The sequence below is a fragment of the Balearica regulorum genome, chromosome 2, assembly GCF_011004875.1.
Source record: "Balearica regulorum gibbericeps isolate bBalReg1 chromosome 2, bBalReg1.pri, whole genome shotgun sequence".
Classification (NCBI taxonomy): domain Eukaryota; kingdom Metazoa; phylum Chordata; class Aves; order Gruiformes; family Gruidae; genus Balearica; species Balearica regulorum.
The window spans coordinates 12,780,956-12,806,840 of NC_046185.1; the positions used below are offsets into that span (position 1 = coordinate 12,780,956).

Genomic DNA, 25,885 nt, shown 5'->3' on the forward strand with positions numbered 1-25,885 from the left:
ATATAATTATTAAATGTGCACCCCACATTTATATAGGATGAAGGCTGCCTAATATTTCCTGCCAATCTCCACAAAAGGACTTGGCTCTGAGCTCTGCAGTCCTTGGAAGGCCTCACAGAAACTCTGTTAAAGATGGTTGGCACTTTTTTGCTGATTTTTTCATAAGCATCTTTCTAGCTTTTAGGGCTAAACATTGCCAAATTTTCCATGTAGTATTTTAAACAATTGCCTCCTGCTTGTGTCATTTGGTATGTAAACCAGCTTTATTAGTTTGGTCACTTATAAAATAAATCATGTTAGGAGAAAATTAACAAGAAAACAAGAAAGCAAAGGGAAACTTCTGTGTTTTTCAGAACATTGTGAAAAATATGCATTTCAGCAGGTTCACAAGCTCTGCTGGAGTGTCAGGGACTAATGAAAGTTACTCTACACCACCTGCTGAATCAAACTAAATAGATAGTCTGATTAATTAGTGTCAGTTTAGCCAATGGTTTCAATTTCATTTTTTCACAAAATAAAAGTTCCAACAAAGAATTATGGAAAAAACCTATTAGGTTACCTAGTTCATTCCCTGTCATTGCAGAATAGTCCCTCTGAAGACATTTTTATTCCAGTTTGTTCAACGCAGTTTTAAAGGCTTAGAAAGGCACAAGCCACGGCTGCTGCCCACAGAAGAATTTACAGTCTGCTAAACCCTGATCTCTCTCTTGACATACAAGTAGTGACTTTATTTTCATAATAGTATTGTATCATGTCTACTTAAATAATCCCTTTGCACCTCTCTGTATGGTTGATATTCCTATACAGCAAATATCTAAAGGCTCTGTCAGAAACTCCCAACTGGTTGTCATTGATTTCATATTCATTTCATCAGAGATACACACTGCACAGGGTTCTGTCTATAAGGAAATCCTTTAGAGACTGGCACAATAGGCTGCCAGCCCCTCTGGACAAAGGAACTCTCTCCTTCAGTGCCTGAAAACACCTGCAATGGTTTGAGTACTGTCAAAACACCCCTAGAATAATTAAAATGCAATCACCTTTCGCAATAGGTGTACAGCATGGTTGGCATAGGCTGCATTGGCGGGAAAAATAGGAAGTCTCTTTCCTTACCAGGTACCAGCATTCCTTCTGTGCTCTGTTTTTGCTGTCAAAAGTTCCTTCCACGCTCTGTCTTTGGTGCAATCAAGCTGTGTGAATATAAAATAAAATGTAATATATGACATAAACAATCAGAAATATGTCAGATTGAAGTATTAAAGGCTTGGAATCTGGAAAGCTTTATTTTTTTTTCCTTAATTTTCAGATGGCATTTTTTCAGGCGTTTGACAATCTCATCATATGTCCTGCATTTCTGTGTGGAAGCATCCATTTTTACTGATTAAGAAACTTTTAACAACACCTTTGAACATTTTTATGAACTCTGCTGTTACAGTTATCTGGAAGTGCAAACTCTTACCAACTGCCATGTTGTCCCTGAAGAGTAGCAGAAGATACCATTTTTTCAATAAAATGCCTAGAAAGATAAGTACAGTTCTGAGCATCATCAAATGCTTAGTGGCTCTGGATCAACACGGGAAGAAAGAGCTACAGAACTGTAAAAAATCTCTTGTCTCAGAGGCACTATTTATTAGCTGCATGACAAAAATGCATTTAACTGGAAACAGTAACCAACACTCATCTATCCTCACTATTTCTCTAACAGAGTGAAAATTATAGTATCATATATCCAGGCCTTTATGACTTATTTTATTTCTGCACCTTCTTCTCCCTCTCTACAGTACACACACTATATGTAAATATCCATAATATTGAACGCATACTCTAGCTAAGACACCTCTGTTTATCACAAGATCTTTGTCTTTATACAATGCATTAACTCTGCAGCAGCGGAACTGGAGAGAAAATGCTGCTTTTTCATGTAAAGTTTTAACTTTTCCCTGCAGAGAAGGCAGCAGGGAGAAGTCAAAACTTTCTGTTTGCCTCTCTCCAAGAAGGCAGCAGACTTCCCTGCCGAAGAAACCACTTGGATGGACATCCCCACTCCAGACGTCTGCTACCTTTGATCTTAAAAAGAGCTAGACATATGGTAATAAATTCTGAGTGCTTCCAGAAGTCGCTTACCTAAGTATTAAACGAGCTAGGCATATAATGAATGAGTGTACTGGTTTTGGCTGGGATGGAGTTGGTGTTCTCCATAGTAGCTGTTATGGGGCTATGTTTTGGATTTGTGCTGGAAACTGTTGATAACAGGGATGTTTTCGTTCCTGCTGAGCAGTGCTGACACAGAGCCAAGGCCTTTTCTGCTCCTCACACCACCCCACCAGCGAGTAGGCTGGGGGTGCACAAGGAGTTGGGAGGGGACACAGCCGGGATAGCTGACCCCAACTGACCAAAGGGATATCCCGTACCATATGACGTCATGCTCAGCATATAAAGCTGGGAGAAGAAGAAGGAAGAGGGGGATGTTCAGAAGGAAGGGGGGGAGACGTTCGGAGTGATGGCGTTTGTCTTCCCAAGTCACCATCAGGCATGATGGAGCCCTGCTTTCCTGGACATGGCTGAACATCTGCCTGCTGATGGGAAGTAGGGAATTAATTACTTGTTTTGCTTTGCTCGCATGCGCGGCTTTTGCTTTACCTATTTAACTGTCTTTATCACAACCCACGAGTTTTCTCACTTTCACTCTTCTCATTCTTTCCCCCATCCCGTTGTGGGGAAGCGAGCGAGTGGCTGCGTGGGGCTGAGCTGCTGGCTGGGGTTAAACCACAACAACTCCCTTGTCATTGCAGTTATTTAGGTTCTTTGCAGTCTAATTACAAACTCTAACACTTTTTGAACACAGTATTTTGAAAAACCAGAACCTGGATTAATCCCTGGCATAGCATACATTCCAGGGAAGTGTTCAGAGCACACAGCAGAACACTTAAAACCTGGTTTTAAAAAATCCTCCATTCCACAAGATGTAAACTGTACTTATCCTAAATATGTATTTTTTAAAAAATAACTGTACTGGGTGGTTCAAACACAAATCCTGCCAATTAATTAAAAAAAAAAAACACAAAGAAAAAACCAAAACCGAAATGCTATATACAGCTGAAGTGTACTGAACCAAAAACTGAACAACACTGCAACACTCTAAGGCAAGGGCCTGGAAAACAGGAAAGACAACCAAATCCTTGTTTCTGTTACTCTGGTACGATGCTGGACACTGGGGACAATTTGTATTGCTGCTAAGAAGTCCTGTGGGCTTACAGGTATGTAATAACGACTATAACACTACGACTTTGGGAGGGAGCTTTGCCAAGCACCGGGGTTTGGAAGACAGCATGCTAGTGCTTAACCCTCACTACCCCCCGAATCTACCCCCCTCAGACCAGCCGCGCCCCGGCCCTTACTTCCCCCACAGCCAGGCAAGTTCCCCCTCAAAGGCAGAGGACCGATAGCCCCGGCCCTGAGGCGGTAGCGCAGGGCTGACGGCCTGAGGGTGAGCCGGAGGCCGCGCCAGCCCCCCGCCACCGCTCTGCACCGCGCCTGCGCGGAGCCGCCCCCTTGTCGGCAGCCCTCCGTCCCGCCCTGCTGCCGGCGTGGGGCCATGGGCGGCAGCGGCTGAGGCGGCCCGAGCGGAGCGGAGCGTGGGGCGGGGCGGGGCGCGGTGCCGCCGCCGCCGCTGGCGGGAGCGGCCGTGGGGTGGTGACTGGGTGCGGTATTCCCCGGTCCGGTGAAATCAGCCTGCGGGAGCGCGGTCCGGGGACTCTGAGGCGGGTGTTACTGGCGGCCCGAGCGCCGCGCCCTTCCCCTGCCCCATGTCGGCGTGGCTCGGCCGGGCGGCGCTGCTGCTGGGGCGGCCGGGGGGCCCCGCCGTTGCCGCGGTCGCCGCACCCTCCTCCTGCCTGGGCTCGCTGCGTGGCCCGCCGCGCTGCTGCTGCCGCCGCCGCCTGGGCAGCCTAAGAGGCGGCGCTGAGGGGCTGCTCCTCCCGCGGGGGTCGTCGCCGCCACCGCCCGGGCGGGCGCTGGGCACCCACCCCAAGAAGGAGCCGATGGAGGCGTTGAACACGGCGCAGGGAGCCCGCGACTTCATCTACAGCCTGCACTCCACCGAGCGGAGCTGCCTGCTGCGAGAGCTGCACCGCTTCGAGTCTATCGCTATCGCCCAAGGTAAGCGGGGACTCGCTCAGACCCCGGCCCGGCGGCCTGAGGGCCGGTATCCGCCGCCTCCCTCCCCGCCCGGGGCCGCGCTGAGGGCGGGCGGGGGACAGCCCCGCAGCGGCGGGAGCGGGGAGAGAGGACCAGGCCGGTGCGGGGACTGAGCCCCCAAAGTTTGGCGTTGGCTGCGGCGGGTCCTCCCGCCTTCGCCCAAGCGACTCCTTCGGGCGGCCGGGCGAGTAGGAAACTCCAGCAGGAGAGGCGTGTGCGAGTGCGTTTTAGCATAATCAGGTATAAATGAGGCGCGCAACCTGAAATTTAGTTTCCAGAAGCATCCGCAGCACCTTCAGAACTTAAAACGACTCCCTCGGTGCCAAATCCTCGGTATGTTTGTTGTCTGATGAGGAGTTTCGAGAGGCGCAGGTGACCGTTTTTTGGCATGGAGTAGAAAAGTGTGTCTCATAAAATCCTCTTGACGCTAGTGCAGCGGTAAAGTGATTTCAGACCTCTTCAGAGACGCTGGACTGCTGTTACTCTGGGGGCTCATTCATGAATTACACTTCCCTCGCACAGAGAGCTGCCTGCTTTGCTGGCATTGCTTCTTGGAAGTGTTGGTTCTTATGCAGCAAGGTGTGTGTGTGTGTGTTGGGGACGTTTATACATGAGTCTCTGAATATAGTGCCATGCAACACCAATTAAAATAATTCACAGTGATTTTCTTTTTTGTCTGATCCAACTGTTCTTGCCAACTTGACGCTTTTCCTTAAACAAATAAAAACCCGTCAAACCCAAATCCTCTTAATTACAACCTCGATACTTCTGGTTCTGATGCTTAGCTGTAATTTACAGTCCCTATTGCAGCAAAGATGATAGCAGGTACTTAACAGATCAGTGTGCATTTGATCTAGGCCTCTTTGTGACTTTGATAGTAGCGTGCCCTTGGAAAGGGCATTTCTGTGCCTTGTGGCTCTTCTGTACATGTCTGGAAGAAATCTTGTGGGCAGAGAACAGGTCTGGAGTCAGCTATAGGAATGCTGCTTTCATGAAGAGACAGAACCTTTTCAGGTTCCTCTTTGGTTTTGTTCATAGCACACTTGCATATAAACACTAGTGTTTTTAGTCTGATCCAGAGTAGTTCACTTAAACAGTTGATTTTAGGAGCAGCGCTGCTGTTTTCCAGAGCATGAATCGGTTGTATTTGTTTTCCAACATAGTGGGAAGTACGCTGTAAGTTGGCACTAACTTTTGAATACTAACAACTAATACTCTTCCAAAATAAATCTTTCTCAGCTTCTGCAGAGTTCTTACCATGAGGTTTTTGTGTGAGTGTCTATCTCAGCAGTTATCTGTTGCTCAGGTGAAACTGGGTTGCTCGCAGTACTTCTGTGTACCTGGAGGATTGTGGTGTGCATATCAAAATGAGACTTTAAAGTGCATTTCAGTATAATGTCTCAAGGTTTATACAGACATAATTCAACAGATGATCCTTTTTAATATTTTGTTGCTCAGTTGTTAGCTATAGTATGAAAGTCTGTTTCTATAAAATCCTGTGACTTTCTGATGATTCAGGATTTGGAAGACGAGTAACAAAAGCATTAGTTTGAGTTCAGAGACTTTACTGCATAGGACCTTATTTAGTAAGCTGTAAATTTTTTCCACTAGTGGAAATGGTAATTCACTTGTGCCTGAAACTGTGAGCATTAATCTCACTGGAGAGATTGTTTCAACAAAACCTCAGTTGTGGGCTTTGTTGTCTCACAGAAAAGGGCTGCACAAAGTGTTGTAATGCCATCAGACCTCGGTCCTTGGAGTCAGATTCTTGATCTGCCTTTCTAGTAGCTTGATAAGACTTTTTAAAAAATAACCTTTTCCATTTGCCAGGTCCATTCATGGTTTTTTTTAACCAGACTGCAGCATAACAGCTGTCAGCTTTTAACTCTGAGAATTTATATTTCTTCATGGGTTGTGGAAAAAGAAAAACCATAACCAAGAAGGGCTTCTAATAACTCTGTTGAATAGAAATTAAAGAAAAAAAAAAACCCAACACCTTAAAACTGTAGTACGTACCTTGTGTACATTCCCTGATATTCTGGAGAACTAAAATCACGTCAGCAAGAGGGGAAACGTGGCACAGAAATCATTCAACATCGGTAAAACAGGTTCTCTGCTTTCATTAGATGCACCCACCATAACACTGGATCCTCTTTATTGTGCATGTGAGAGAGCTGCTCTGGGCTGAGGAGGGGAACGGTAACGCCAGAAGCCCCTGGGGGGGATGGATTGCCTATAGCTCTCTTCTGTAGAGGGCTGACCCGAACAGAATTCAGATTTTCTGTGGAGAAAGGCAGTGAATGTTGAGCCAGGCTCTTGAGGTGTGTCAGATGTGTATCATCACTCTCAATGTCAAGGAGTGCCAGAAGATGACAAAGCGAATAGAAGGGCTGCACTGGAAAGAAAGTTACATGATTTCTGGGCTAGATATTGATATTCTGTACTTCAGTTGTTTTATTATGGTTAGATAGTATTTTGTGTGTTTGTTTTTTCCTGCTGTTGAATAGTGACTGTGTAGGAATGATCTAGTTAAGTACACAGGTTGTGATTGTGAGTAGCAGATGGGGATCTCATCCCGCTTTCCAGTATTTTCTCCAATCTACCAGTGTCACTTCTGATTTTAACAACTGATGAGTGTAAACGAGATGAAATGGTTTTGGAGATGTTGGGTTTCTTCTCGATCTCCTTCGGTGGCAGCATGCTGCAGCACCCAGTAGCCAATTCTTTAGATGAGGTTGCTAGTTTTAATCTTGTGTTGATTTCCAATGAAAGTGATCCAAATGTGGCCTTCAAATTCACTTGTCTACCTGCTGAGTAAATTCCTGTGTCCTTTTTGAGTCTGGAAAAATCAGTCTCTCCTCAATCATAAAATGCCTATGCAGTTTTGCCACTGTGCTTAAGCTTGTTTTGTGCCTGTGATCTTTTCATACTTCTATATGGAAAGGGAGGTCTTAGTCCCTTCTTAACATGGTCCTTATTGGGTTAAGTTTTGACCTTCTTCCTTCACTGCCTCTTCTGTGCCCTAACAGACCCCATATCAGCTAGGGGAAGCTGTCAGCAATATGGGGAGACCTGGGCACATCAAGAACCAAATGGGGCCTGTTCCTCAGCCCATTCCCAGGCCTACCACCAGAAGGATGCAGTTCCATCAACTAATTGCCCTAGCGCGAAATATGACAGGACACACTATCTGTGGCCTCCGCTAATGGCAGAGGCTACAGGGAAACCCATCCTTTGCTGCGGCTGCTACGCTGAAGGACGGTCCTCAGGTAGGTGAGTCGTAGCTGTTCACCTGTAAGTTAGGTGAGTCTCTGAAGCGTTTTTGAAACTTAACACATCTGTTTGCACTGTAGTCACAAATCCGCAGGTGGGGAGAGGTTTGTCGTGGGGTAGCTTGGAATGTGTTCCTGCCATCAGATTGTCACCTGTCTTACCTGGATGTTTATGTCTGGACACTTAAAGCTTCCAGGTGCCGAGCACTAGTGGTCAGTTTAAACAGTTTAGCTTCTGGAAAGCTGTTAAAACTTGATGTTATTACTAAACACTGAGATTCTTCTGTTTGTTTTATTGCTTCAGTCAGAAGACAGAGCTCTTGCTTGTGATAAAAGGATCGCTGTGAGGCTGTGCTTGCTTACCTGGGCACCTGAGTTGAAATAATAGATGGGTTTTGCGTAGGAGAAGCTGGGGGGAAGGCCATGAAACTGAATCTTGATGGAATTGTTCTCAAAATATCTTCTGAGAACTGTCCTGTTTTAGACTATAATCTGTGTCTTGCTAACTACCTTAAAATTTAGTCCAAACATCACTAAGTTGCTCTTTTTGAAGAAAACTGCAAGACCTTCACACTTGGGTTTAGTTTTCTTTCTTCATTAAGTCTTTTTCTTCCTTTTTTTTTTTTTCCCCGTTCCAATATTGGAAGGGTGAATAAGGTCTCATATCTTCCCAAGAAGAGGTTTGGAACAGGTTTTAAATTTCAGTTTGTGTTTCTTGTAAGCATGTCAGCCACACCAGATGGAGATGATGCATGTGGACTTGAATACAAATACTGTATTTTTCTTTCCTCAGTTACAGAAACACTGAAGTAGCAAGTAGGCCAATTCATTTTAAGTGTAATAGTTCTGCTTTCCTGTTTGTGGAAGTGGTGCCCATAATCAAGGCTTAGTTTTGTTGGCAAGAGATGGTCAAATCCTCCTTCATGTTGCTCATTTCTTGCATAGGGGAAATGAAAGTGTGAAAATCCTACTGGCAATGTGGAGAATGATTTAATGCCTCTGAGCCTCTAGAGCAATTTTCCATTATAAAAGAGTGGTATTAGAAAGAAGATGTAACTTCTTTCTTAAGGAGCTTATATTCAGGTTTTCTACCTTTAGTTTCCAGTGTCTGATAGGAAATGATTCATGAAAGCGTCACTAAGCAGTGCAGCAAGTCCACTAACAAGGAGGAAAAAGACCGAAGGGTTTGACTTGCTTAGATAAGAAATATTAAACTTAGCATGTCTGATGCGTCTTTATTTCTTCTAAGGGTACTGCTGTTCTTATCTGTGCTGGGTTAAAAATAATATTGAGCCCAGATGTAACAGTTTTCCATTAATAATACTAACACGATGGCTATTTAGGGCCTCTAAGAAATCTCAGGTCTTGGTAGTGAGAAAATCCATTGTTTTTCCATATTTTATTGCAAAGATGGGAAAACAATTCCTGTTTTCTCATCTTCTGTACATATACATAAATATAGATACAATATATATCTTTGTGTGTATATATTATATATATTTAATATCTAATGTATGTACATTGAACACCATTCCTTGAAAGCACTGAGTTGCACTTTGTATTTTAAATGGAAGGCTTTTGTGATGCAATCACTAAATAAAAGGCCTTCTGAAGTGTAATTGCTTGTTTCTCTGCCTGTTGAGGTTGTGTATTAACTGGAAAACATGAAAAAAACCCAGTAGCAATGCAGTCTTGACAGCTAGTTTTGTTGGTTTAATTTGCAGGTCTTGGAGAATGCAATTTCTAGCTAGATTCTCTTGGAAGACACTGGTATGTCATAGCATAGATGGTTTAATAAATAATCTGGCCAAACTGGTGCATTCTGATAGAAGAATGTTCATAATTTCAAGTTACTGCATCTTGTCTTTGTTTAAGAAAAAAAAAGTTAGTGCTGCAGGTAAAGGGCATCACCTCCATGTGTTCAATAGGGCTGACAGCTGGGGCAAGATGTTTTTGCAGGAATTTGCTAGCTTTTAGCCACTGTTGGGTGAAATCTTACTTTGATGTCAGAAGAAACATCTCTGGTTTATGATCTGGTGTTAAATTTATGAACTCTCTAGCTTACTGGAATAGTTTAGGGAATGTTTGAGCCAAGGTGCCTCTACTTCCACAACTTTAAAAAGAAAAGTTAATGCAGAGGACTGCAAATGTCATTCCCTGAGGTTTTTAGACACTCCAAACGTGATCTATGAAAAAGATTCCTTTTGTTGCATGAGTCAGACACTTCTTGCTAATATGAACACAACAGTTCATCTGCTATGGTGGTTTAGAACCACTCAGATTTTTAGTACCTTTTTTTGTTAAACTTAATCTGTGTTAACACAACAAAGCATAATTCAATCCTTCTGGAATTGCTGGTCATGTTTAGAGTGATTTCACAGTGCAAGTGTGAAGTTTCTTGGGAGGACATCCATCCCGCTAAGTGGGGAGAAGGAATTGGCGTGCTTTGGCAGGTACGAACGGGGTGGTTCTCTCTCCCTCCCTCTACAGGCTCAATGTATGCAGGTGAACTCTGAGCTGTGTGTGGAGAAAGATCATCTACCTCTCCCTTGCTGTCACTTAGGTCAAGAAATTGGTTTTTAACTTCAGGGTTTGATTGCTATTCTAAGAAAAGGTCTTCTGGCAGACTGTGGGAAAGCGTCTAATTTGCAAGTTTGAAGTGCCCCATCAAGCTGGTAAAATGACCAACTCTTACCAGCCTGATACCAGGACTGTTGCTAATCTCACTGCTGAGTCAAAAATACTGTGTTCTTTCATGAAGGCAGAGTGCAGAAGAATGCTACACAGACTCTACTGATCATTTTCTTTTAAATCTACAGATGGAACTCTTTTATTTTCAAATGGTGATCATCTGTATAATGCAAAGTATTCAGTTACCTGTGGTAAAGTAAGCTGTTACAAAAGGCTTCAAACCCTAAGCTGTAGTTAAGGCTACTATTAAATCCTGGCCATTTAATTGAAATTAATACCATTTTGCCAAGGGGGAGAAGGAGTTAGGGAATAGGAGTTACATATTTTTCTAGTTGCTCAACACTATTTTTCTTAAGACTTAGTGCAGAGAGGAAGTAATCATAAGCTGTATTCAGCCCCTTAGCTGTCACATGCTTCTATATCTGGAATATTCAATGTATAAACCCGTTGCAGCTTTCCCAGGCCTCGCTGCTGAAGAGCAGTGCTCTACCTTCTGCAGGGAGCTGGGACGGAGCCTGGCCTGGGGAAGCTGGAGTCTCGCTCCGCTGATAGCTCACCAGGCGGTTACGTAGATGTTGTGACCAGGGATAAGGCTGGTTGATCAAACGGACCCTGCAGCTGCTCTGTCAAGTAGCAGGTAGAGGTGGGAATTACACTCCCTTTTTATCCCTATATTGTATTCTCACTTATTATGAATTTTAGTTAAACTTTTTTTTAGATTCTCTTTTCTTAAATCCTGTCTTAAGAATATGGATGCCCCTTATCAGAAAAGATGAAGTGCATGGGAAGGTCTGGGCACTGGACAGCAGGGATGCCTTAGTTAAGAGATTTAATACTCCTGAAGTCCTATTTAGTGGTATGCGCCATTCCCCAAGAAACCTTTCAAAACTGAAAGTGTAATTAAAAAAACACAAATCACAACAAACCAAACAAATAACAAACAAAAAACCCCAACCAAATCGCAAAACTCCAAAGCAAAAAATGGATCAACAAAATCTCACCTCCAAAATACACTCTTGGGCAGTAGAAAAAATCTGTATTTCCATTGTTCATTCTAGCACTTACTGTGTTGCATTAGTCAATCAGATGTTACATGTCTTTATTACAATGCTCCTTCATGTTTAAGCTTTATTTGAACTGGATGCATATGATTTTATTTGGACTCCCTTTTTTAAATAACAATAAACCAGCAAATTTAGGTAGCTTAGGGAAGTTTTAATTTTTCCATTGTGTTGTCTTTTCAATACCTGCATAGTATCTTACGGAAATTTTAATTATATAGAACATTTTTCATAAAATTTTAACTTTGAATAAATCTGGTAATTCTCTTTTTCTGCTTTGGATTCTGTTTGTGAGGCTTATTCTATTCTTGCTAATATAGATAGTACTTTGGGATAGGGCCACGTGTGTATAACTTAAGTATTAGAAGGGGCTGAGGGTTAATGTCATAAATGAGACAATTGGTGCTTAGTCACTCATGATAAAACTATCCTGAAACTGTTCTCTGAAAATGTCAAATGTCACTGTAACTGTCTACCTTTAAACAACGTTCAACAAGATAACTGTTTTCTGAAATTCATGTTGGTTTTGCTCTTTTGGTTTGATTTTCTTCTATATTCTGAAATTTTACTTGCTTACATAACTTAAAATGGGTTCTAGTCCAAGTTCTCTGCTTAAATGCAGAAACTTTGCTATATGTTTTTGCAGAGGAGAGTCTGCAAACATTCAAGCGGAATCGGTGTAAGACCTAGAGAAATCTAGTCGTCTTAATATTTATAAAGACTCTTTCCTCCCTGGCGGATACTCCAGTGTTGTTTGAAAGATTTTAAATAATGACTTATCGCTGTCTTGCTTTTGAAAACTTGTAGCATCCAGATATCCTAAACCACTGGTACCACTTGAGAAGCCAGCGAAGGAGGTCGTATCACCAGAGACGACCAGTGCTTTTGGTACAGTAAATAAACCCAAAAAAGTGTGTTTGCTAAGACATGGCATTGCATAAGGCCAGCAGGCTGCTGGTTTGACAAGACATTCCGCTTGCTTGTTTGAATGCAGTTGGCATGTATTGCTATAAGAAATAAAAGTACACAGTTTTTGTTTATTTATTTTAATGTAATGCCTTCAGTTTCAAGAATTTCAGTGATCCCTGTAGTATTTCAGGGACTTAATATGACCAAGGAGGTGTTTCAAGTCTGGGTCTTGTGGAAGTTCCTGAGCTATACCACAGTTTCAAGATAATACTTGGCCAGAGATTTCAGACTGTGAAATAGCTTCATTTACTTGAAGAAGCTCAGTGTCATCTGCCTTATACCTTTTCCTAAGAAAGTGCTATGCATTAAATTACATGGTCCAAACATAATTCAGAAATAATATTACTGTTAAAAAATACATTATTTATTTAGCTGTCTTTGCCCTTCCCTGCAATTAAGGTTTTAGAAAAGATAAAATACATTGTTCCAATTAAATCAGTTTTCCATCTTCTGCATGTTTTTAAGCATGTGATGTGTACAAAACAGTTGTCATGCATGAACGTCTTTTAAATCATGGATTTAAAAATACATATCTAAACCTTGAGCCATTGTTCTTCAACTGTATGTGTCTTGTGTAAAATAATACATTTTATAGTTATCAGGAGACAGATTTTCCTTTTAGCTATCTTGTCTACTATGAGGGGTGCTTTTGATTTAGATATTTTTTTGAAAGATCACTTGAAATGCAACTTTTTCTTACAATACAAAGTAAACAGTTCAGAGTGGTAGATTGGAAACACTTAGATCTCTCTGTAATAGGCATGAATGAAATGGATCATGTTTATTCAGTGGACATAGAGGTACTGTTTCAGTGTGTAATCAAAATTGAGAGAGAAGAAAGTCTACCAGTTTCTCAAAAAAAGAAATGACTTTAAGCTTAGTCAGCTGAAAAAATCTTAGCTTCAGTCAGCCTTAGTTATTATTTAATCCAAATATGGAACTATAGACTCAGCTGGTGTCTCTGGGAAAAAATCTTTTCTAAAAAGAAAAAGTAAATGGAAAAATAAGATGATGCAGAGTACTTAAGGAAGCTTTCTTGGATCTCTCTGGTGGTGGTTGATTTTCTTTACAAGAGGTGGCTCATATTGGGGAAAGCTGTCTTGTGCCTCCCTCCTTCTTTCTTTCTCCCTCCCTAAATTAGCGTGGTGTTATTTCAAAACCCTGAAAGCACGCGTTCTTGTTTCTGGTTTGTTGCTGTATGTGAGAACTTCCTTTAAAATTGAAGAAGCCCCCTGGAATCTCTGGGGTGTAACTAAGCCATGCCTGAAACAAACCCCTTGCTTCCTCTGAAACACAGGGAGCATTTTAAGGCAAAGCCCATAGAATACCAGTTTTAACCCAGCAGAGTGCACATTTCATTCAAAAGTATGGGATAGAAAATCAAAGCTGTTTTTTTCCAGTGTTCATTTACTTTGGCTTCTTAGATATTTGTATGTTAGTCATTAATAAAATATGCACCCTAGCAGCCATAATACATACTGATGCTTGCTACTTGTTATACTTTTTTTGCTGCATCATTTGCCAGTTACCATTTGTATGTGATGGGCTCCTCATGTTCATTGCTTTTTGGGTATTCTTTGAGGTTTTTTAATTTAATTTTATCAAACTGAAATGCTGTAGCTTTTGGCAAATTCCAACAAGTCATTTATTTTTTTAACTTACACATTTCTTTCTAGATAATAAAAAGAGCAAACAGGAACATATTTAACACTGCAATATTTTGTGTTTGGAGATGGGGTGTATTCTGTATCGACTTTTATATTGCCTTAAATCAGACATAAGGAGCGGGGGGCTTGTTTTATTCTCTCCTACTGCTTGTACCCAGGGATAAAACCTTCCCCCAACACGCTAAATACTTCGTAGCTTTTAGGATGTCAGATAGGAGCATAAGCATTTCGGGAATTAAAATTTGCCTTACTGTTTGGTACTGATCCTGGTGAAAGGCTCCTGCGTGACCTAGGGGAAAGACAAAGAAAGAATGGAAAAGTTTGAGAGAAAAAGGCTTCTACAGTGAGGCCAACTTTAACTGAGAGGAGCCAGAGACCTGAGTCTTGGCAGTGGCCCAGCCTTTGCTTCCCAAAGCTCATTTCTCAGATGTAATCTGGGACCTGTCAGCTGGACACCAGCAGTTCTTTCAAAATGTTCTGGGAAGCTTTCAGGCAGGGTTAGGAGGAGACACGGTATGTGATTCCTGTCCATGCCATGGACAGAGGTCTGTCTGCTTCGAGGTGTGTTGATGTATGTAGAGTTGCACTGCCACAAAGCTTTGGTATTTTCTTCAGGTCCAAATGCTTACTGTGAACCAACAGGTAATTGTTGCATTTTGACCTGCTGCATTTTTCTTTTAGACATCATCAGGTTTTGGTTATTGTACTGTTAAAGTAACTTTTTTTGTCCATGGCTTTCAATTATTTGCTCTTGATAACTTTTGACTCTAGGCAGTGATCCATCCCTTACTGCTGGGCATTTCACTGTAACTCGTCTTAGACTGAGTGTGAATCATCAGTCTCCATTAGGATATTATCCCATCTTTCATAGCAATCTGAATGGGTAGAAATTATGTTTTATTGACTTTATTGGGTTTCATGGAAGACTGGAGAGAAGTGTGCATGGAACAAACAGATTTCTTTAGCCAGCTGCTCTTTTAAATACCATCAGCTTGTATTTTCAGATTGCAAATAGCCTTTCAGTCCAGCTGTTTCTTTGCTTCATTAAGTCCTGGCAACAGCCTGATTTTTTGCAAAGCACAAATAAAGATGTGATGTTACAAATGTAAAATTAACTGTTTTCTTCAAGGTGAAGAGATGTAAGAATTGCCAGCTGGATCTACAGCCATCTTGCCTAATAATGATTTTTGCCAGAGAGAAGACATGGGAGAGCAGCTTGAAATCCCCCCCCCCCCCCTTTTCGTATTACCTATTTATATTATTTCACGGAGTAGAGTAAATAAAGCAAAGTAAATAGGTAGCTGTGGAAGTGGCAGTGCTGTTATAAATATCAGCCTGGTGACCTTTTCCTCTTGAAAATGTCAGACAGACTTACTGTGATTCTGTGTGTCCCTCTCCCTGAACAGAAGGAACGTAACAAAGGTGTGTGCACAAATGGCCCGTGTTGAAGATGACTGCTTCCAGTGGGAAATACATGTGACTTGTTGTTTACTTATTTATTGGATCTGGCTTACCAGAAAGAAAAGAAAGTCTCTTTGGGTTTGTAGTGTTTTCGGTTTTGGTTTACTGCTCTGGGTTGGATGCTTATTTAAGTTTTTGCAGTTGGATGCCAATATGGCTGAGTCTTGCTGTGATTTATGTCTGACCTTGTGTTAAAACCTCAGTTAAGAAAAAAGAAAAGAAAGCAGCTCAGTTTAATTGTTCTTTCCCAGCCATGGAGGAAAAGCATCAAGATGGCTTCCCCCATTGTGGGATAAGAGCTGTGGATGAGCTGATGTGTAGTAATGTGACTTGTATGGGTGTGGATTTACTGCTGGCTTCACCCACATTGTTGCAAAGGGAGTGTCCTGCTTTTCCTCCCTGCCCCAAAAACCTCTGGGTGTGAAACTCCTGTTTCTGCTTTCCATGCTGGCACTGCCGTTCTTCTCTGGGCCTCACCGTACACCTGGCTGAGCGCAAGTGCTAGAATAAAGGAAAAGTCCCAAATACATGATCAGGAGGGAATTTGGGGATGGGAGGAAAAGTAGTGAATCACCCCTTGCAGCAGCAATATGACTTTAGATCGCTTCAAGGTGCAGTTTTATATTTGACCTAAAGTTCTGTCATCTTTTCTCATGGGAAGTGCCATGGACTCACGTGGAGTCTGTTCTGGGGTCCCTCTGTGTCACTAACAGCACATGCAGTGACTTGCACTAGTGAGCAATACTGTTTTGATATCTCAGGTTACTTTTTTAGTGTTGTCAAATACTTGTTGTTATATTTGGGAGCATTTTTGACCTCAGAATTCATTTTGTGACTAGGTAGGGAGCTGTCTCTTCCCTTCCTGTGGCTCTCTATCCAGGATTACTTCTCCTGGTATCAGTGGCTCCCCCCTGTATCACACAGCACTTTGCTTCAGACCTGCAAAAGGCATCCTCAGCCTGATTCCATTCTCTTCCTCGCTGCTGGAGAAGAGACTGTGTAAACATTGCCCAGATTTTGGAGAAGCAGATGAGAATGAGAGAGGGAAGGATGCTGGAGGCATGCTGACATCAGCCCCCATTGTGCAGCATGAAAAAAATTGTAGGAGCACAAATTTCATTAAGGTCTCCAGTAAATACTGGCATTACAGGTATGTGTGTCACTGATGCGGGCAGTACACTAGTGCCAAGGGGAAAAGTGCTGAATAGATTAGATTCCATATTGCCTCCCATGTAGAAAACAAAAAAGACTTATGTGTGCAGAAAACTTTGGATTCAGCTGTGGGATTTGTTTGTAATTTACTAATTCTAAGATGATTAGCAGAACTGGAGGGGGAGGGTGTCATTTCAGCACTAATGGGAGCCTGCTGTGTGCTCACAGTGAAATGGTGACAAAGAACAGGTAAAAACTAGCAGTGGAAAAGGCAAGATGTGCAAAGTTGAAAAACAAAGACCGTGCCTAAGTGGCAGAACCCTGTCTTTCATAAACTGGGTTGGGTAGTTTCACGGGAAGCTTAAGTAATGTTGGGTTTAAATAAATGGACCAGCTGTGTAGTACTTCATAGAGCAGAGGTCCCAAAGTGACTTTAGAGGTAGTGTGTGCACAGCTGTGACTTGCAGTGGTGTGATGTGGGCTGAAGCTTGTGTTAGCTCTGCAGTTGGAAGCTGCAGAGATGCATTTGCAACTCAGCTAGTTAGTCCTCCTACCAAAGGCTGCAGAAGCACTCACTGGGAGAAGATTTTTTGTTGTTGTTTTGTTTTGCAGAATAAAGGCAATTGGTTGAAAATGTTAAGTGAGCTTAGTCAGAACTGCTCACTTAGAGCAGAGCACAGTAGTCTTTGCTGTCCTCTGCTTCTCCTTATTTTATGCCTTTATTTACAAAATCAACATTCTTAGTAATTTCAGATCCTTTTAATGAAGAGTGAATTTTTTAGTACAACTTAAAATTCACATGCAGAATAAATTAGTAAATAATGCAGCCACATAACAACCCAGCAGATATTCCATATTCTTATAACATAAAAGCTAAAAGAAAACATTTTGAGGTACAGTGCCATGAAAAGTTTATTTTATCTATTTTTACATTATATCATATAACATTCATTCCTTCAGCCGTTTGCCAAAGATAACTGACATTGCGGCTTGGCTTTGTGCAGAGAGTCATGTTGAAGTCTGACTAGTTTCACAAATGCAGCCAGAGCCTTTGCTCTAAGTTACGGGAGGAAGGGAAGAAGAAGGGTACTCAAGTGATGAATCTACTGCGCTACTTCTAGCAGTAGATTAAGAGTTAAGGATACCTTTATTGCTACTGCCTCTGTATTCATTAGGCATTTCTATAGAAAGGTACAATTTTTGTGAGTGTAATTTCTGGCTGGAACTTAAATGGTCAGTGGTTTCTTACGGTATTCTTTTTTGCTGACGGGTGTGAATAGTTTCTTAAGGACCTCAGGGGAGCTCATGCTTTTTGTCTTTCACTGCCTCAATGCAGTGAAAAATTAGCAGGAGTGTAATTACACTTAATGTAAATCTGTAACAAAATGTTTGAACATCATTCAGTTTATCCGTCCTCTCTGGCGCTCTCGCTCTGGGTAGCTGTCTTAATTCTTAGACAGATGAAAAGCAATAAACTCTATATGCATTTAAAATTATTTCAGCAAGAAGCTTGTTTCTGCAGTTTTACTTGCTTCCAAGGTCATCCTCGTGCAGGGAATGAAACTTTCTGCTTAAGAAAAGGCTGATACTTAGTGGTATGTGACTTAATAGCAGTTTGTCTTCAGCTTTCTGTTAAAATCATAGTAGAGTTCTCTTAAAGGAAAAAAAAAAATCCCACTGAAGCCATTAAATTTACCAGTTGCCCTCCTGGTGTTACTGGACTGCTGTAACCACCTGCTCATGGTGTTGGTGGCTGCTATGTGACTGAGTACAGGTGCTGGTGCTGCTGGTACCAAGGGCTGTGGAAGCACTGCTGTTGCCAGCCTTGGATTTGGTCTTACAGTAAGCATCTCTCTTGATATTAACCAAGTCACTTTTTCTCATTTCAAGACCCTTGGGTACTGCAAAAAGCAAAATCTCACATTCTGTGCCTGGGAATGACAGTATAAACAGCAAGCGTGTTAAAAAGCCAGTAAGTATAGTGTGGACCTGGTCTGCTACAGCCGCTACAAGGCGTAAGCCCCCCCATGTTATTAATACGCTCTGTTTTGTGCTAGGACAGTGGAGGAGGGAGCGTCCTGGTTCCCTCGGGTGTGCGCAGGCTGTCGTCGGTCAGCTTCGTCCGCCAAGGGGATGTGCTGCTGGCTGTGAGCACCCGATCACGTGCCTGGGCTTGAAAGCCAGCGCTGTTCCCTCTTCTTCATAAATTACCTTTTTTTTCCCCTCCATTCTTTCCTGGGGAAATGAGGGTGGTTTGGGGCAGGTGGGAGAAAGGCATAAGGGAGAGGAGGGATGGAAAAGAATAAACTCATCTCTCACCACCTTCTCAGATTTAAGAACAGGGCCTGGGGGGAAACATCCTTAAATAAAGGATATTATAATTGTAACTTCCTAGATATTTCATGAGCACTCATATGTAGGCACCAGTGATGCCTAACACTGCTCTATTTAAAGGTGATGAAAGCCCTCCACTAAATCAGATCTCTTTGGTTGTGCGCAGAGCTCTTATAATTCTTGTTAACAAATCTTTTGTGGTCTCCCACAGAATTGCTTTGCTTATCTGTCTTACATGAACCTGCTATGGAGGACAGCCAAAAACCTAATCTCACACCCTGATAGTATGTAGATACTCTGATCTTACTGGTTTCCAGGTCAACACTGTTGCTGAGCTGCTGCTCTGCTCAGCTCCGCTGCAGAGTGGTGAAATGACTGACAGATACTTACCTGGAAACAGGGAGGCCCAAGAAAAATCTGTGCTGACAGAGAAGTGCCAAGACCTCATTTTACTGCAACACAGACAAGTATACTTGCATGAGATTAATTCCACTGTAATGTTAGACTGAAGTAGTTATTACCTGTTTGGGTTTTTTTTTCTGTAGCTAGTGGGGAGGGTGTTAATAATCCCAGGGGAAGATTTGTTCATCCAAAGATAGAAGAGTTTGCTATGCCTTTAGGAGGTGTCCCCCTCTAGCTCCTGGGAACTCATTGCAGTTCCTGAGCATCGAGGAGGGAAAGAAGAGCCAGCCTCCATTTGCAGTGATGGTATTACTGGACTTTTTGAGGCAGAGAATTTTGACTCTGTGGATGGCTTACTCCAGTCAAGGAATTGCTACAGCCAGGTTATTTCTCGGCACCACCCAAGTACCATCTTTTTTTGTTGCTGTTAAATAATGTATAATCATTCAGTTCTGCAATGCACAGATGAGAATACCACTTTATTGTTCCTGTTCAATCTCCTATCAATGTTACCATGTCTTGGGCATTTTTATACAAACACTTCAGCTGTTTTTCTGACATTTTCCATTTCTCTCTGAAGGAAACAGCTCAAACTCCATATTTGTATCCTTACCCTGCATCTCTGTTACAAACTGCAAATCCTTTCTGCATTGTCATCATTTTAGCTGATTAACCCCCTTGAATCTTGAGGCAAGCACCTTCTCATTTTTTTCAGCTGCAGTTTGAGACCTTGTTAACCAAAACACTGCAAATCCTATTTTGACATGAACCTGCTTGAGTAGAATTGAAAGGCTGACCTTTAAGTTTATAAGGCACTGGTAGAGAAATGAATTAGATGAGGAGAGAAACCTCTTAATGATGAAGACAGTGATTCAAGTCTCTGTTTGCATTTTATGCTTTCTCCTAGCTTTCAGGTCAGGGTTTCCACCTTAGGTGCCTGTGTTTTGTTAGACATATTTAAAAGGATATGAATGGTGTATCCTGTTTTTGGAAGGGATACCAGGATAAGTGTATTGTGTACTCACAATATTTGATGATGAACATCCAGTAAGCACTGCAGATAAATATCATAGAACTTAATTTGAAATTTAAACCTAGACTATCCTGCATATGGTGAGGAAAAAAACCCTACATTTCTGTTGCTAAGTGCATCTGTTCTAGGGAGTAACTACTGACCATTAGGTGTGGTGGTGCAGAGTAGTTGCATTCCCAATCTTAGGTTTTTTCCCTTTGGAGCAGGCTTGCTGCATCTGTTTTATGTGGCACTTAGCCCTGGATTTGTCCCGGAGCCCATATATCTGGGCTGCCTGCTTGTAGGGGATCCCGAGAGTGAACTACCCCTGAAATCACTCCTGGGTTTTGTTCTGAAGGGAATCGGTTGGCTGATGCCAGGGAGCAAATGGCACTCCTGCAAAGCTTGTTCAGCGCTTGGTCCACTAGATATAGCAATACTTTGAAATAAGGATGATAATCTCTTCTGCTACTTTACGGTTTTTCAGGGAGGGAGATGGAACATGATCACTGTGTAATTTTCTACAGTGTTACAGAGAGTATTAAAAAAAATCTTTAATGCTGATAGCTTCCTATTTGTATTTATGCAGAATATTTGTTTGGACATAGTTATCTTTTCAGGGGTAGTCGAGAAATTATTCTATCATGTTCTCTGTCTATTCATCGCCTACTAATGCTTCGCTCAGCTTTCTTTTCTCATGTGCATGTGACTGAACGGGCCAACAGCCAGGTTTATATTTAGCACTGCACGAATCAGCATCCTTTCATGCCTTAATTGCTGTAGTAATGTTTGTGAGTTATAACAAATGGTGCAGAATTTTTTCTTTGTTGTCAACTCGTGGATTGTGTTTTTTCCTATCTGGAATATTAAGGGAACCCAGTCAAAGATCCATGGACATGGTTTTTCGACTTTGTGTTTTGCTGTATGTACTGAGATTTTTTTGCAGTTTTTGTTAAAACATCGAGAAAACCAGAGGAGGAGCAAAGGGAGATGGGGATGTGCCTTATGAGCTTATTCCATGAATGAACTCATACATCATAGTCAGAATTTACTTTAAGGTTCCACCTCTAGATACTGAACAAAGCAATAACACACATCTCATTTCTAGGCTGCAGTCCCAAATTTCAGGGATAAAGATCCTCTTATGAACTGATGTGTAAAGGAGTACCTAATTTAAGAGACACAACAGTTGGTTGAATTTCTTGCTCTGTGCAAGTGAAGCCCTTGCTGTCTCCATGATGTGTATGTGAATGATTTGCTGAAGTGACCTGAACAGGCTTTTGGGAGGAAACAGACTGATGGATTTGAGACAAAATTCTCCCTAACTTCCAGATGAGACACTAACCTTCAGATCCTACAATGAGGCTATAATGGATCTAGATTATTAATATTTTTCATATTCTTCATATTCTTCCTCTTTACCTTCTTGACATTCATTGGTAAGTGATTCATCTTAACAATTTGGTCACTTTTTAAAAAAAAAAAAAATCTACAAAACACTGCTCATATTCTTATCTTGGATTTAACAATACCAATCTGTAGCATGTATCTTTCTAGGGTAGCCCCAGCCATAGTACCTCTTTCTTATCGCTGTTATATGTTTCCTGCCCCTGGGTGACAGTAACAGATTTAGCTATAAAATTTTCCGGCAGTGTTAGCTGCAATTTGAAAAAAACATAATAATGCATGCCTTTAGGCTTGCATGTTCCTTTGTATGCCAGTTCTTAAATAATTGATAATTAAAAAAACGGTGATGACAGTTTTCTGGTTTTTGGTTGGTTGTTTTTTTAACCAACTGTCTGAATAAATGCATCCCCATTACCTGTTAGTCAGTTGGGATTTTTTGTCAGCTAAAAAAAAATAAATCTTAAAACTAAATTGCAAATACTGTCTTGGTTTAAATTGGCTGCAATCGGCAGGGTTAGTTTAATTTGCTGGATTTGGGCCAATTGTGGATAATGGTATTATTTATGTCGACAGTTTTATACTTCCCCCCTGGAGTTCTGTCTTATTTTAAAAAAAAAAAAAGTAAATTTTTAGTTAGCTAAAAAAAGTAACACTGTAAATTCAAAAAAGATGAAGAACAGATTTAAGAGGCAGTTATTTTTTTTTCTGCTCCCCAGACTTTGTTAATTCAGGACTCATGAGCTGTATTGCACTTGAACTTTGGTTTATACCTTCATTTATGGTAATGAACATCAGAAAATAGCTGTATTCCTTGCTCTACCATGTCATTTTATTCCTTCTGCGATAAGATGAATTTTGGTGTCTTATTCAGTGCTATGGCACAGGATAAGCTGGTGAATGGCTGCTGTGAAATGCAATACCAGAGTACTTTAGGTTCCTTTCCCAGACATTTGAACTCTGAACTGTTGGATTCTGACTGAATCCAGTTCTTGAAAGGGGGTTTTGCGTTTGGATTTTTGTTTTCCCTCCAGTAAAAGAAGCGAAGGGCATGTTTTCTTTGCTGTACTCTGAAGAGCTTTTCCTTGTTTTTTGCTAAGCCTTGGAAATTCTAATAGTCAGAACAGCTTCCTGTGAATAAATGCCCTAGTCTGAAATACGTTTTGCTATCTAGAGTTTTTAAAAATTGCTTTAAAGCATTTTTCTTGGCTCTCCAAGAGAAGTGTTCCCCTGGTGCCTTTATATCTTGCAGAGTTTTGAAGTATATTATGCTTTAAAGAGGTGACGTTGAAAGTGAGTCTGTAAAAAGGTTACTTTCATACCACAGTGGTTATTTAATTCTTTCTACTTTTATTCTTTTTTTTTTTTATCCTCCCACTGTCCGAACTTTAAACTAAGCCTTGGTCTCCGCAAGTGGAGCGGAGCTGGTCCAGCCCCTTGCCCGTAGCATGCAGTGCTCTTTACCTCACAGTGGCTGAGCATGCTTCAGCCGTTGGTGAAGTCATCTTTGTGCTTAAGGCTTGTCTCGGTGCTCCACAGAGCTTTTTCCTTGAGTCTGGTCCTGCGGGGACCGTGCGACAAGGGCCTGAGCAACCTGGTCTGATCTGGCCCTGCTTTGAGCAGGGTGGGACTGGGTGCCCTCTCCAGGCTAGAGACTGTGTCCTGGCTCAGGCCCGGAGGTGTCAGGGTTGGAGCTTCCTGCTCTGGAGGGTGAGCAGGGTTGACCTGCGCTAGTTAGCTGATCTTCTGGCAGACTTCTCCCATCCTGGTCTCATTAATACGTGACCTCAGATTCTTTTTTTCCCCAAACCAATTTTTATCTTATGTTGGGGGAAGCTGTATGTCAGGCATGATTCCAGATGAGTTTAGCAAGACACTTTTTTTTATAAAGGAAAGTTCTCATGGATGCAGCAGGAAGATGCTACAAAAGAGTTCCGTATGGCTGGACAAGAGTAGTTTGGTCTCCAGAGTATGGTGCCACCTTACTGTCCTTAGTGACTTCTCTCTTAATGTTTGACTGAGGTAGTCTTGAAGTACCTTAGACACCCTGCTTCAAAAAATGGCTATTTAACAGAAATCCCATACTACCAAAATAGGTTATGTCGATGAAGTAACTTTCACTTATTTGATCCCTTGCTGTTTCTCGTTACCTTGCACTAACTCATCTCTCCTCTAACCCCAAAGTAGTGTTCCTCAGCCTCCCTCCTCTTAAAACCATGCCAAGATAGTCCCTGACTTATGCTCTGAAGGAGGAGGTTTATGTCCTTTTCAGTTAATGTGGCTGTCGAAATTCTCATTATTCATAGATGTAAAAGACTTTTTCCTCTTGCTTGCCCTCAATTCCTCCTTTAGGTAATCAGTTTCTAAAATCAATTATGCACTGGTTTTTAGTTTTTTAAAATAGCTTTCTAGCTACACTGACTAGAGTGTAATTATGTAGACTGGCATGTGCTATCAAACTCAAACATCAGTTGCAGTTAAATCCACAAGACTGATGTTCTAGAGCTTTGTAGTTTTGTGTGAGAAACCAAATAGTCTTCTGTATTAGTACCCAAAACACTTCACTTGGGAATTCTGTAAACTTAACTGGATATCATAATCAGGGCAAACTATGGAAAGATGTCTTCCTCAGAGGTAAAAGGAGTGTTTCCTGGAAGTTTATATATGCTGTTACAGTTTTTATCATTAAATCCTTGTATATAGAGAACTAGACTTCAAGAATAGATGCTACTTGAGTGGGGATGATTTCAGTGGTAGTTGTTGCAGATGAAAATGTTTGATAGGTTATGTTTAACAGCAATTCAAAATTTATTAAGAGAATGAGTTAAATCAAAAGTTGAATTTTAGCAGCACTCAGTGATTGACTAATTTAAAGATTTACAAGGAATTCAGTAAAATATGATCAAAACAGTGACTTAATTACAGATTCAAAGATGACAAGATTCACACTAACTTGCTATAAGGTATCTTAAACTGTATAGGTACACGTATACATATATAAACAAAAAACCATGCAGGTACATGCCGACAGAAACATTTGGGCCCAGTGATATGACACCCACACTTGTGAAGGCAAAAATGTACTTTTAAACACATAGAGAGGTAGAGAGGGGGATGAAGGGAGCTAACTTCTAGGTAAAATTTCCCTCTTTGAGTTTAAATATTCACAATGCATTGGCATTCCTCAACGGGCGATGGTTGATATTCGGAGGGGATGATTTCACCCCCGCCTTCCATCGGCAGATGGTCCCGAGGAGTTTGTACCTGAGTGGTGTCCCAGCCCAGGGTAGATGCTGGTCACAGCCCGCTGCACTCCAGGAGAGCTCAAAGGGTGTCGTTTAGAATCGCTATTCATGGGGTCCGAGATAATTGACTTTTGTCAGGTACTTTTCCACTTTGGCCCAGTTCAGATGGTGAAATATTCTGGTACTTTCCACCAGTTGCGCAGACTCAGAACTTTTCTGGCATCTCCCCATTTTGGGCCGCGGCCCAGGTACAGGTGTACCAGGCTGTCCAGAGGTGATCGATTGTCATCGTTGTTCCCAAACAATAGGGGAGGCAAGAGCGTCACGGTCCGGGTACAGATGTACCAGGCTGTTACCGTTCCCGAGCGAAGCAAGATCCAGGCTTGGTAAGGGGTGCCTTAATGCTCTGCTCTGCTGCCCTGGTGTGTGGCCCAGAAAAGGGGGGGAAATGGCACCAAGTACCGAGCGGCTCGAGAGAGGGGGGGGTTGCACTACTCCAGCAGTGTCATGTGAAGCCAAGGAACCAAGTGTGATAGCTCCCCATCACAGCAGAAGGCCGTGGAGGGCAGCAATCTGTGACCTCCTGTGATTAAGTTGGTGATGTTGGGTTTTCATGTTCTCCCTGGCATCCAGCAGGATGGAAGAGAGGAGGTTAGGAAACGTCATCAGGAATGTGATGGTGCTGGCTTAGGTTGCCTGGCCAGCCCGGGGGCATCTAGAGCTTTTGGAAACTGTGGCCTCAGTTAATCTCTTTGGTTCAAAGTGCCTCTGATTTTCCTGGGTGTTGTAGGAATTTACTTTCTCTGGTCTCTAAGAAAAGCTGCTGAAAAGGCAGTGCTGGTGTATACAGACAGCTCACTCTTTTTCCATGCTTCTTTCTGTTAAAGCTTTGCTTAACCTGTGAGGATGGAGGGGAAACCACATGCAGACAAGTGCAGGAGAAGCTTGTGTTGGCAAAATGGCTCCCATCCTTGGTCCAATCCTTCCTGAACACAAGCTGAACATTTTGGTCTGACTT

General features: G+C 41.9%; 1 protein-coding gene across 2 annotated transcripts in view; it reads left to right on the forward strand.

Annotated features, from left to right (window-relative positions):
* Nucleotides 1-3,536: 3,536 nt before the first annotated feature.
* TMEM65 (transmembrane protein 65) overlaps nucleotides 3,537-25,885 on the forward strand; it is a 35,229-nt gene continuing 12,880 nt past the window's right edge. Inside the window, exons 1-2 of one of the 2 annotated variants that reach the window (XM_075743388.1) lie at nucleotides 3,569-4,158; nucleotides 7,227-7,466. In XM_075743388.1, the coding sequence (XP_075599503.1) occupies nucleotides 3,807-4,158; nucleotides 7,227-7,466 (592 nt within the window). In that variant the 5' untranslated portion in view covers nucleotides 3,569-3,806. Of the gene's footprint in view, nucleotides 4,159-7,226; nucleotides 7,467-25,885 lie in introns of both variants that reach the window. The other variant, XM_075743389.1, reaches the window with a different exon arrangement.